The sequence below is a fragment of the Amphiura filiformis genome, chromosome 2 (assembly GCF_039555335.1).
Source record: "Amphiura filiformis chromosome 2, Afil_fr2py, whole genome shotgun sequence".
Lineage (NCBI taxonomy): Eukaryota > Metazoa > Echinodermata > Ophiuroidea > Amphilepidida > Amphiuridae > Amphiura > Amphiura filiformis.
In genome coordinates, this window is record NC_092629.1 from 82,176,611 (window position 1) to 82,190,420 (window position 13,810).

General features: G+C 35.3%; 2 protein-coding genes across 2 annotated transcripts in view; both read left to right on the forward strand.

Annotated features, from left to right (window-relative positions):
• The window catches only part of LOC140143992 (uncharacterized), a 31,128-nt gene extending 29,405 nt beyond the window's left edge, over positions 1 to 1,723 (forward strand). Inside the window, exon 6 of the mRNA XM_072165822.1 lies at positions 1,569 to 1,723. Coding sequence (XP_072021923.1) covers positions 1,569 to 1,723 — 155 coding nt within the window. The remainder of the gene's footprint in view (positions 1 to 1,568) is intronic.
• A 1,331-nt stretch (positions 1,724 to 3,054) lies between these two features.
• Positions 3,055 to 12,623, forward strand: LOC140146700 (uncharacterized). The gene is made up of 8 exons (XM_072168573.1): positions 3,055 to 3,367; positions 4,010 to 4,171; positions 4,847 to 5,110; positions 5,596 to 5,757; positions 6,694 to 6,963; positions 7,680 to 7,841; positions 8,901 to 9,167; positions 9,883 to 12,623. The coding sequence occupies exons 1-8, from the start codon at positions 3,088 to 3,090 to the stop codon at positions 9,888 to 9,890; spliced, it is 1,575 nt and encodes a 524-aa protein (XP_072024674.1). The 5' UTR covers positions 3,055 to 3,087; the 3' UTR covers positions 9,891 to 12,623.
• The last annotated feature ends 1,187 nt before the right edge of the window (positions 12,624 to 13,810 follow it).

Here is a 13,810-nt window from a genome sequence, read left to right on the forward strand (position 1 = left end):
TTGTAGCAAGACTAACCTAGCTACCGGAAGTGATATAACTTCCCGCCAGTCATCAGCTGTTGGATCATCACAACAACACCAAGCTTCGAGAAAGTCAGTGGTGCACTGACGAAACTGTCAGCAAGAAATGTAAGTTTCTTCAACTGGTTTTGACAAACAAAAAACTTTTCATTAATAACTTCTTTATTATAAATAAAATGACACATAACTATTTGATTCATAAAATTACATTCAACAAAATGATTGAAGAGATAACACACAAGGCACTAGGCAGACTGTTATAGAATGGAGTATGTAAGATGCCATGTCCATAGCTTCGCAGGAGTTTCCGACTAGCAATCAACATGATCAGCACATTCAGAAAAACACAGTTTAAGAGTGAAGATTGTAGTGAGTAACCAGTCCTTTATAAATGTGCTGGCCACTATCTATTATAATATAGTAGGCTTAAACTATACATTGCGAATTAATTAAGTTATTTTAAAATAAAATGTACATGTAAGTTAACTCAAACCGGCAGTGTATATATCGAAAGCAGTGAAATCGGACATTCCTAAGCGAAGATATTGAGTTCGTAAGTTCTGGTATTACAAAATTGGAAATTGAGATATCGTGGGTAAAAAGCTGAAAAGACAAAAAAACCCAACGACAACAACAACAACAACAACAACAACAAAACAAACAGACCAGAACAATTTGGAGTACATGTAATGAATTAAAAGAGTTGACATGAGATTAGGAATTAATGTTTTCTGCTGTTTCAGTGTGCATGTTCTCATCGTTGATGGTTTGGTGGACTGTCATGTAGATGTAAGCGTGATCCTAAAAATGCCTTTCACATTGACCAAAACTAATTACAAGACCTCTTCTACATTGAGGCTGGCTTTCCCTTTTAAAGGGAATTTTATTATGGTCAATATGAGTTTGTTTTAAATAAAACCACATGTGATTCGTGCTTAATAATTATTTTTATAACATATGATATGGCGTAATTTTATGATCGCCGGAGATTTCCTTTAAATAATATTTTCCTCTTGTATCTGTACCATGTGTGGCTGTTTTTTAGCAGTAACTCTATTATTAGTGGTAATGTAAATATTCACTTTTTTCAACTCATTTTATTTTACTTGCTTGTTTGTTGGAATGTCTCCCTCTATCAACAATAACATTATACTTTGCAACGCCACCAATTTGGGTCTGGTTACCGTATTAAAACTCTCATTTTGCATAGCTGTTCATTTGAATGCAAACACTTCATTTTATTTTAAGCACTTTTTAATCATTATAAGTGTCAATATTTTTAATCTAATTGATTTGGTAATGGAATAAATTTAATAGGGGATAAGGTATTCTTAAAAAGGCCAAATGAAAAAGGCATGATATCGCAATTTTATTTTGATCCAGGGGCACTGTTCCCGCCAGTCCGCTACCCTTCAATGCGCCAGTGAGTTTGAAAAGAGTACTAGTATCATTAAAACTATTTATCCAAACTAATTTTTTTTAGATAAAATTATTCAAATGGTCAATTCATTAAAATAATTTAGTATCGGAACATATTTCGATTACAGCTCGCCATTACAATGGCAAATCTTCTAACCAGCAAAATATCTTCAGTCGATCTGGTAAACAACGCATCCATGGCAACAGCAATGACGGAGGACCGATGAAAACTAGCTGTAAGAGTTTAAAAATATATATTACAAAAAATACTAATTTTTCATAACAATTGTTTCAACATAAAGGATATAATATCAAAATATTATTTATAAAAGTAGGACATTATTTTAAAATGACGTCACTAGGATACAGGTTGTTAGACAATTTCGTGAATGATTTTTGGTATGTCAAAACAGACATATCTGTCTTTTTTTTCATGTTTTATTTTGACAATACCTATTTTGTTTCATAAATAAAACCAAGTAAGGTATATCATCCATAGTAAAGTGCGCAACCAAGAATGAATGGAGCTGGAATATGTTTTTGTTTCATATATTTTGTTTCATATGTTTGGCTGATCAAATCTGCATTTTGTGCACTTTTTTGTTATTACATTATGGCATATGCATGCTCTTTATTGTATTGTAATTTCTGTGCAACTTGTGGCATGAAGTGTTTAATGTACATGTATATGTTATTAATAACTTGATTGACCAAAATTTATTCAAATAAACACGTTTGGGCTATTGTAATAATACATATTGTTTGAATGAAAATTAATAAAAAGAAATCTACAAATATTATGTAATCTCGTTAGTACTGTCACCTTCTCTTTAAAATTCAGAATCACTCTTTTTTGCAAATCTAAACTTCCTCCCATTCTAAGTTGGCGCAAGTGAAATAAAGTGATACCATATCCATTAAACTTTACCTAATATGTTAACTTGTCATTTAATTTGCATTGTTTACTACGAATAATGGCTCCTTGCCATGGTAATTTACAATTGAGTAAGCATTGAAATTTAAATGCCAAATATAGACTCATTGACCCGTATCCCGATCTGATAAAAGTTATTAATATATTTTTTTGGCGATGAAGTATTTTAACTAATAATAAATAGGACTTATTATATAACTTGCAAACACTAATTTCGTTCGTAAGATACACTGAAAGAGAACAGCTATATATTCGCATATAATGCAAAAAATAGAGACCTAAATGTGCGAGCTTTTATCGCATTAGCAAGTCTTGAACTTTTCGGCAAGTAAACTTTACTAAGTACATGTATTTCTGTATTATATTAAATTGGTACTATTAACCCTTCTCTTGCGGTCGTTGAGTCATTCCATAGTGCTCAAAAAGTTACACTTTTGAAAATTGTGAACTTTCTATTGTAGTATCCATATCTTTATAATTATTTAAATCTTGATTAAATGATAGATCAAATAAGTTCAAATAGGTCAAGCATTGGTTTACATAAGGTAGTTTGGAACAATAAATGCATCTCAAAAATCCCTTCTGCACCGAATTCATAAGCTATTCGCTTTGATACGGCATTGACTCGTGATTACTGACCCTGTAACAAGGTCATGTCATGTAGTAAGATAGGCCTATCTATTGGTGCTTCCATTGGTGCCATCAATGTCCAGATGTTTCTGCGATGTTCCTTAGCCTTCTTGATATTGATATGTCTTTGTATACCATGTGTGCTCCTACCATTGCAATATGAAACGGAAGAAGAGGTCATTCATAACGAGAGAGCTGCAAATGCTTCGGTCTTGTTGTTCCGATATACACCCTTGTATAGCCACACTCGTGTGCAACAATATTTGTTAAATGGTTTATACGAGGTATTAACAAATTATACATTGAAAAGAACATCCACATCTCTACTTCAGAAAAGTATCGCAGTTGTTGAGCTGAAACAATGTAAGTTACAGAGGAATTGGTATGTTTATAACTTGGCTATGGAATTCTGCAGCTTAAACGGTAGATTCAGTGGCTGCGGAATTCAGCAGCTTAAACGGTAGCCTGTATAGAATTCTGCAGGTAAAACGAAAGATTCGCTATAATGCAAGAGGTGATCTTGAGTCGTTGGTTTGATATCCTTCTCAGTACCAGAGCCGGTTAGAATAAAGGATTATTTTATTTCAGCAAAGATGGAGCGTATGCCTAAATAGGCCTATAGGGCTACTGGACATTACAACAACATCCGTGTGAGCCAGATTTAATACGTCGAATTCGGAAACCATGCTCAACATAAGTATGCTAGAAAACGACATTTGCCTTGTTATACAATTTTAGACAACATACCGTAAAGATACCCTTAATGGCGCTATGAGCTTTCTTGAAATAACTGGAATTTTAGGCACAAAGTAAAAGTGCCTTGTCGTAAAATCTCACCAGCAAATAAGGGTACCGACGCTTAATTCTTGTTGGGTTTTCAGAGGAGGGAACTCTCTAGCTATTTGCAAGTGAAACTTACCCTATGGCAAAAGAGCCCATGTGCGCTACTAGGCGAAGCTTTACGGTATATCTATGAATGTTGTTTTTGACTTGTTAACTTGACAGGTTTCAACCAGTACGAGACACCAGACAAATACGAATATCGCTACGTGCTACCTGCGATACCAGATGACCGTAAGATTATTACATTCCGTGTGAAAGCCAATAGCGATGCCTACATTACATTGTCATCTGAAAACAAAGATGTAGAACACATGTATGAAATAGGTAAGAAATATTTCTAATAGTAAGACCTGATAATAACTGCCACCACCATGCAAGAGATCGGGAATATAGGGTTAGGTTTCAGGGCTAGTACTAAAGTTTCTCTCTTGAATTCTGATTTTCAATCTTTTGCCGATATTAACTGCAATCGGCAAAAGATTGAAAATCAAAATTAAAAGGACAAATTGTTTTCGACTGAATCATTTAATAGTAGATTAATTTGAAATTCAATCTTTTTCATCAAACATAGCATGTGATTCTCAATCTTTTTAATGATTGAAAAATTGACAAATCTTTTGCGATTCAATAATTCAGTCGAAAAGATTAATTTTCAAGGTTTGTAAATCTTTTGCTAAAATTAGAGTCAACTCCCCGGGGTCAAATCCATTCCAATTGAAGAAAAGATTGAACATTTTCAATCTAAATAAGTTTTAAATATCTTTCCAACCATACGCAACGAATGACATTTTACAGTAAAGTAATATTTTTGAAGTGACCAAAATGTATGTAGCTCTACGCAATTTTGCCACTAATGCGCTCTTACCATACCGGTATCCCGGGTGACCAAGCAAAACATTTAATTAATGTTATCTAACAAAATTGATTTGAAGACGCGTAGCATGTACTAATAGGCCTACATAATATTTTTTGTATAAATTGTATTCCTTTGTTTTACAGTCTTGGGCGGTTCTCGTAACAACATCTCAGCTATTAGGCTTGGGCGCCTCTGCAAAAATGAAGTCCAGGTCTCAACTCCAGGTTTACTCAGCCCTGATTCATTTCGGCATATCTATGTCTCCTTCGCCGGACAAGAGATTCGCGTTGGACACGTCGGGCAAGAACCATTCATGAAATACACACACAAAGACCCGTATGATGTCAAATTCATAGGGTTTTCAACGGGATTTGGTAGCACTGGTGTGTGGGAATTCTGTACATTTGGTAAGATATAAATATAAACGAAGATATAAGATTATAAATGCATGCAAGTTCCAAAATGTTTCCATTGTAATCTTTCTGTTCCAAAGAATAACAAAGACATAATTTAACTTTTTTTGACATGTTTTGAAACAAGGTGGGATGAATTTGAATTAATTTGACAGATTTAATGCATTGTGTTCGATTTCATACGAAGATCATCCTCAAAACGTAGAGACAGTTGACACTTAGGTTAGGCTTTTGACAAAAATATCTTAGGACAGATATTTCACTCTGAAATCAATAGTCCTCAGTTCAATTTAATACATCTAATTCTGTATAAACGTGTGAAGCTCATTCAAATCTACCCAAACATTTGATAGTTCTACTGGTTCTGACACCAAGTTTTTGAGACAATCCAAAAATCCAAATAAAATCAATTGTAGAATAGGGCGTCCATCATCTCCCTAATTTTCTGTATTTACCTTTGCTTTAATTCTTTCAAACAGGATACAATCAGTACAAGACCAGCGATGAGTACTCGTATCGTTTCGTCCTTCCGGAAATACCCGAATATAAACGAACCTTAACGTTCCGGGTTATGGCAGCTAGTGATGTACACATTGCGTTATCTCCTACCAAAGAGGATTCAGGTGACATCTATGAAATAGGTAGGGTATTATAGACCCAAGTCCCACTCCTCTAGATTAATATAAAAACGAAAACTTTACCTTTATCGCGGTTCTCTGTAATGTTTACATAGATTGTTCACAATCTTTTCAATCTTCATTTTCACGAAATTTTCGAAAAATATTTTGGCGTGTATAAAATTGAAATAAAATTCTCTGCCTCCTAAACGACATCAACTGTACCACAATTTGGTTATCACGAATCGTTATATAAAAATTATGTTGTGCAGTTAATATTCATATATTATTTTATACATATGATGCTTCAGTTTTTACACTAAAAATATTTCATCGAAAACCCGCCCACTCGGCTATTTCAAAAAGGTAATCAGACTTCCTTAGAACGTGCAATAAATTAGCATTAAAATCAAGTTGTTTTTTACGCATTTTAAAAACACTTGGCCAATGGCGAATGCTGCTGTGCCCAAGTCCTATTATTGGACATTTTGAGACACGAGATATTTTTTCATATTGTAGGAAAACGATGAAAAGATTGTAGTAAGACGAAACCGGGAATAAGGTTAAAGTTATAGCTATATCAGACATCCTTTTAATACTAGTCTCTCATATTGTGGTAATGGATTATTGCATTTGAAATCGACACCCCCTCCCATGGAAGATTTTGGAAATATCTTCCACAGGGGGAGTATGAATTTCAAATGGAATTAACATAACATAATATCGACAAAACCAAATCAATACTTTATTTGTGATAATCGTTTAGAAAAGTTTACAGTTCCGTTTTATTTTCAAAATTCATGGTTTAAAATTTCCTGATTGCCCATTAAGTCATGTAAGATGATCGGCAACACCGCTCTTACCAAAATGGCACTGGTAGACATATCACATGAATGGAGAATATTTAGAAATTATCTGACTTATTTGAAACACTCATTTTGATTTTCATTTTTATGACAGTTTTGGGAGCTGGTGGCAACACGTTTTCAACAATCAGACTAGGAAAGCTCGGTGACGATGTCACTACGGCCGACACACCAGACTTACTCAACTCTGCAGAATTCCGCCATTTTTACGTGTCATTTCAAGATGGCCACATTTTGGTGGGCGAAGTTGGTCATAAGCATATCATGGAGTACGAACATGGCGACGGCGATTCGTTTCCGGTGAATTTTGTTGGATTTTCGACTGGGTTTGGAAATACAGGCGTCTGGGAATTCTGTGACTTTGGTATGTCCCTTGTTGATTTACAGAAATAATATCCGTATCGCCAACGTCTCATTTTGACAAACTTACTTGACAATTAATTTGACAAAATATTTTAAGGAATCCTACTGAGCTTTCGTCCCGATTTTCATTTTACCAAGGTTGGATGGACTAGGGCCAGCGTGTCTCCCTTTTAAACATTGTTTTGGCATATGCGGATGATATGCCTAAGACATGAGAAATGTACATAATAATTATATTATTGGATATAAAACATGATAGGAATACGTGATATTAACGTGATTAGGTACGGTATTGTGACTTATAGTTTTTGTCAATGCTCTGCGTGCGGATCATATAGACTTCAATGTAGAAATTTCGAGGTTATAAAGATATTACTTCAACATATCAAGAGTTATCTTAAGAACCACTGAACCAATACTAGGCTTGCTTGTACTCATTTTAATGCATTTTTCATGCTGATTCCAAATATGGTCATGAATATTTACAATTATTTACAAAACGTTTGAGTAAAAAAGGTATGCAGTCTAAAGTCGAGAGTTAAAATGAAACATTATGTCCACTGATGAAATCATGCTTACTCCTATAGTAGATTTCCCTTGGTACTATATAAAAAATATGGTTCATATTATTTGTGTGTAAAATTAAGGTAAAATGTTTAAAATGTTAAAATGCTGTTAGATAATGTTTATCTCTATATAATATATTTTTCCATTCAGGATGCAACAACTACGAGACACCAGATGAATACAACTACAGATACGTCTTACCCGAGATACCCGCGCACAAACAGACGATAACGTTCCGAGTAATGGCGGGAGGAGATGCACACATTGCATTGTCGTCTGAAAATTGTGATGTCAAAGAAATGTATGAAATAGGTAAATAAACAGTATGTGTCACATAATAATAATAAAAAAAGCGCAGTGATTTATAGTGCGCTACGCACAGGCACAACGCCTAGACGTTGACCCACAAGCCTCAGCACACTTTACAGGTTGTCGCTGACCACTACGGCCCCACATCATTCCACAAACCATTAAACAACAAATCAGGGACTTTGCTGCTTCAAGAGCGCACACCCTAGACATTCCACAAATAACCATCGCAACCAGGATCAGCTCCCCGAGTTTCGTACGGGTTACAACGAGACAAATTAGCAGTAAGTTCCTTGTCCAGGGGAATTTAAAGCTAACTCAATTTTTTTTCCACGAGAGCGTACTAGGCACCACCAGGGTTCAAACCCGCAACCTCTCGCACATAGTCCCATTATTTCAATTTAATGACCGATAATTTGGGTATTGTATAGAAGTGATATTTTATAATGCACGCGTTCGGTATTCAACTATATTTACCGACAACATTTATGCCAGTGTAATTAGTTTGGTTGGTCATCCAGGATCTGGTAAGAGCACATTAGTGGCAAAATTGTGTCGCTTTGAAAGCCATTGAAACAAACAGAAATAAACAAGCAAAAAACAGAAGAAACAAGAAGTTGGTATGATTTCTTCCTTTGCCTTAATATTTTGAAAGAGGTAACGGTAGTCTAGCGGTAGGCCTAACAGGTACGGACTCATAATCGGAGGGTTGCGGGTTCGAACCCCGACGGTGGTGCTATCGTGTTGTGCCCTTAGACAAGGCTCTGTTAAGATGTTTATCGTCTGATTCAGGTGTAGGTACAGTAATAATTTATTGCTAGGAGGGTAAAACATATTGTGCGGGAATAGTGACGACCCCCACAACAAGCAGGGGAGTATGGTCCAAACGCCAAGGACAAAGGTGATGCGCACTTCGGCCTGCATGTGAGCATGCTCTGGCATTACTTAACTTTACCTTTATAGTTCATTAGTCCGAAAACAGAGAAATTTATGTTTTTTCTTTGCCTTTAAAAGCTCTCAATTAGTTGCAATATGGTTAAAAATCTGTTGTTACTTTAACAGTACTCGGTGCTGGTGGCAACACGTATTCAGGACTTCGTCTCAGCAAGCTTGGCCACACGGAAGTAACCGCTGATACAGAAGACTTTCTTAGCGCCACAGAATTCAGAGATTTCTATATTTCATTTGATGACGAGGGCAGTTTGCAGATAGGGAGGAGAGAAGAGGAACCGTTTCTGTCGTACACACATGAGGACCCGTATCCAATTAGGTTCATAGGATTTTCAACTGGATTTGGAAGCACGGGAATGTGGGAATTCCTTGATTTTGGTAAGAATATATAAGTGCATAAATTCAAATACAAAAGGTCGTGCTGTGGTTTCGGTTTTACTGATACCGTTTTCAATTTCAGACTATTTTAGCCCCAAATGAAAGTGTGTTTCGTGCAAAAAAAAGACGATGCACATGGACAATTATTGCTTGATATTTCTTCTCTATTATGATTTTTAGTGGGAGGGGACGTCCGCCATGGAAACTTTTTAGAGGGGGAGGGGTGCACATCTATGACACTAACAAAGATGACAAAATTTGAATTTTGATAATTTTTACGAACCTTAATTCAGATGAGCAAATCATCGAAATAAGAAGAGGATATCGTCAGACATGCCCGAGCTGCTAGACTCTATGGTCCGTATGCACAAAAGAATTAGACCGGGTCTAAAGTTAGACCTGGTCTAAGTGGAATTTAGTCCCAGGAAAAAGGACATTTTCCTTTACATTTGTTTAAGTTATTTTGTATTATTTTTTAACTTTGCCTTTAAATCTTTAGAATTTGCTAGCTACTCTAGGAAGGAAATAAGAATAAAGGACCATACCTGATGGAACACATTTCCACTTAGACCAGGTCTAACTTTAGACCGGGATTAACTCTTTGTGCATAGCCTACGTATACGGACCTATAAGTTTCATATCAGCGTCAAAGTGTGACGAAATGTAAAAATATTACTCTACAAAATTTTTATACGGATAATTTCTTTTATTGCAGGGAACTAAAGTCAGCTGATTTTCGACTTGAAAACCAAACAAAGTTGTCAAATAAAATGTTCTCTACTGACTGATGGGATCTGAAGTTCGACATAAGCGATAGATTTTCTTCTCGCCTGATGCTGAAAAACTAAAAGAAACTTTTGGAAGTTTAATTATTTGAATAAAAAATAAGCCTACACAATGACAATAAATAACTCAAGAAGATACGCTCGTAATAAAGAACTGCTACCCATTTGAAGTTAGATGGTAGGTTGCGAGTTCGAGCCCCGATAGGGCCAACGTGTTGTATCCTTGGGTAAGACACTTTATGTCGTTTATCCCACTCCACCCAGGACTATCACGGGGAGCTGTTAGGGGTTGTCATCAAGGTGCCGTTGTTGTTGGCAGCCACATGATTGTGTAGCATTATGCTTGTGTAATGGTAGCGGAATGGATGTATGGTGCTTTGAATAATATAAATTGAAAAGGCGCTATATAAATTCCAAAATTGATTTTAATTTTAGACTAGGCCTGTTATGCAGATTCCAAATCTGGTCATGAAAATTGACAATTCTGAAATTTTTTAATTAAAAAAAATTGAAACTTGTAGTCTGCAGACGACAGTAGACACCCGCGGGGAAATAGTTAAATGAACAAATCCAGGGTCTAGTCTGGTATAAGAAAGCCGTATTTGTAATAGCTGCCGTATAGACAATTTTACCATTTCTACATGCTATATTGTACGCATATGACACCTGGCAGCTATTGCAGATAGGCCTTTAATTGCACCTCGAAATATAATTTCCTTGCAGTTTGGGAAAAGTCTTTACTGGACGTTTTAAATGTATTTAATATTTCAAGCTATTTCATAGAAATAATTTTGAAATATTTCTACCCGACAGATCTCTTTATTATAGGCATCATTTATATTTTGTAAGGCTAAAAGCTGCTGTAATTTATTGATCAAATTAAAAGCGATTGTTTCTAGTAATTTTGTCCATGCCAATATAATTAAGATAAGATGCTAATACATGAATAATCGTTTTACTTATTTTTGTTTTGATAACATTTTTTATTGTTCATCATCTGTGAAGTGTAATATTGCAGCGCAGGGAAGATATTTTACCCATCCCAGAATCCTTTGCAACATAATACATCCCCTCATTTCATCAAATGACACTCTCATTACATTTGTACAGGTTTCCTTTGTTTTCATGTTGAGAATAGACTGGTTAAACATGGGTCCATAGTCAAGAAATTAACATAGTCCTCTTTTGCAAGATCCGGATGTACTCGCTTCATGAGGTACATTTCGTCATATATCAACCCATATTGCACTGGATAGCAAATCAGTACAGAAAATTGAAATGGAAGAAATGCATTGTGGGAAGTGTAAGATATCTTCTCTGAATGCAGCGCAATCAAGAGACTGTATATATTCAATTGGGTTAAAAATGTTTAATTTAATGATGTACTGCAATTATATACACTATAAGGCCAAAAAAAATATGTTTGGTTGCCCTTGCAGAGACCGACCCCAAAAATCAGAAATCTTGGGTCGGTTTTGTTTTCATCACATTTGTAGAAGAAACCTTAAATTTGGACCGTATCAATGACATTTTATATTTTGTTATTTACTCATTTCATTAATTAAATGCATATTTGATCAAAAATAAGAAGTATTTCCATTTAATTTCTGTCCAAAAACACAATTTTTTTAATGTAAAATGATCAAGAATTTGTCAATACTAGCCTTTTCACGATGGAGGAAAATTGGAGGAAGTGCTCATGCAAAAAAAAAAAAAAAAAAAAAAAGGATTGACCTACCGACCCTCCAAAATTTTGTCTGGGAAGGGCAACCAAACAATTAGTTTTTTTGCCCAATATTCAAGGGAAATATAAAGTCTGCACAAAAAGAAACGCAGTTGTTATAAATACACCTATAGCTTCAAAACTGATAATTGTTTCCACAATATTTCTACATAGAAAGAAGGATGATTTATTTACGCGCATTTTGATACTCCATTTGACTAATGTCGTTCAATATTAACAACACAGTATAGTGCTTTTAAAGAAAAATACTTGAATTAAAAAGTTGCCGTTTACAGCGATCAATGGTTATTACATGTAAAACTCTCCATTTATCTTCGCGCTGACTTCGAATCAATACAAATAGCTGCAACTTTTGAATTCGGGAGTTTTTCTTTAAAAACATTGCTGTGTTGTTAATATTGAACGAAATTGGACAAACTTGATATCAAAATTCGCGTAAATAAATCATTCTTCTTTCTGTCTTGAAATATTGTGAACAAAATTATTAATTCTGACGCTAAAGGCGTATTTATAACAGCTGCGTTACTTTTTGTGCAGACTTTATATCGGGATTTCCACATCCAGACGAATGCTGTAGCCAATGCATTGTTTAAACCTAAACACTTGCATTTAGACCTACATTTAGGAATAGCGCTTTTTGTTGTGTTTGGAAGAGCGTGCTGCCTCATTGGTCAAATACCAATCGCTCGTCGCTGAGCGATGGAGTATACAACTCCAGCTTATACTGAAATAGTCTTCTCTCGCGGCGCGGTCATGGTCATCCATGTGTGACTCTCGCCTTATTTAGCCGCAAGCTTTTGCGGCTCTATAGCGTATGGTCGTGTTACAGTTAAAAACTACAGCCTAATATCGACATAAAAAACACCTATTTTGAAATTTCAAAAGACGAAGTGTATACATATTCTTTAATAAATAAACATAATAGTTCACGAATATAATTATTTGAATGTTTAATTATTTTTTGTATGATGTTGTCATTGTGTGCTTTTCCCCAAAAATGTACTTAAAATAACCCCAATCAAGTTTAATTTCTGTAATCCTAAAAATGCATCTATTTCATAAAACAAAATGTAATTCAAGATCTCCTCTGTGTTAAATTCTCCCATCATAGTAACCATTTTGTATGATAAAGACGTCCTTTTATCACGATGTGTTACCAACAAGGACCCTAAGCAAGATCACCTCTATTTTTTCTAATAACTTCAACATTATTCCTCGAGCACCAGTTGCCTATACTATAGGCCTACGGACACTTAGGTCACTGTTAAAATATCGGAGTGTCATCCCAAGAAAAAAGCATCATCATCAGTCGGCTGCGGAGCAGGCGACTACACTACAAGCTTTCTCCAACTATTCTTGGGCAAGCGAAACAATTTTGTTTGGCTGCAGCACCCTTAAGTATCTCCTAGGAGGTGCTGTACATACTGTAAGTAAAGTCGGGGTCCAACAAACCGGAAGTGGTGAGGATCTACCATCATCATTCTGAAGATGTCTATGATAGACGAAACCGTCAATCGTGAGTGAAATTCTGATTTGTGCAAAAGAAACTTAGGTCTATTCAATCTGTTTATCTACACATGATGCAGTCATGTCTACAGTAGAATTCACCACGACCTTTGCAGGACTTAAACCCCATTAAAAGCTATTAAACCAAGATAACACTGTTTTATATGTGCGGTATCGCAATGAGCTGGTATTATTATATAGCTTCAGTTGGGTAACCGATTATAAAGGAAACGCAAGGAAACAATGGTATGTGGACCTTTGTTCACGAAATGAGACAATGGTCTGCTTTTTGTTAACCAGCATTCTTGAAAATGAGCAACATAATGATTGTTGACTTAACACGGTTTGGAAATAATTTCTTCATATTTTTTGGTGCTATCTGTCGTTTACATATCCTTCCTAAAACACAAAAGTGCGACTATTTCCAAACACCTAAATTAGCTAAAAATTTAGGACATGTTACAAAACTATATTTTCTAGAATTTCATAGAATACTTTAAATGTAGCTTGTACCTTTTTTTGTGGCATCCTTCAGAACTGAGCGGTCCGTTACCAATATTTTCGGTCAAATCTCCATTCAATTAACACGGGGAGTTGGCTAGCTATGA

Coding starts and splice junctions, on each gene's coding strand:
- LOC140146700 (XM_072168573.1), top strand. CDS start 3,088: ATGTTTCTGCGATGTTCCTTAGCCTTCTTGATATTGATATGTCTTTGT. Junction 3,368..4,009: donor AGTTGTTGAGCTGAAACAAT/GTAAGTTACAGA, acceptor TTAACTTGACAG/GTTTCAACCAGTACGAGACA. Junction 5,758..6,693: donor AGGTGACATCTATGAAATAG/GTAGGGTATTAT, acceptor TTTTTATGACAG/TTTTGGGAGCTGGTGGCAAC.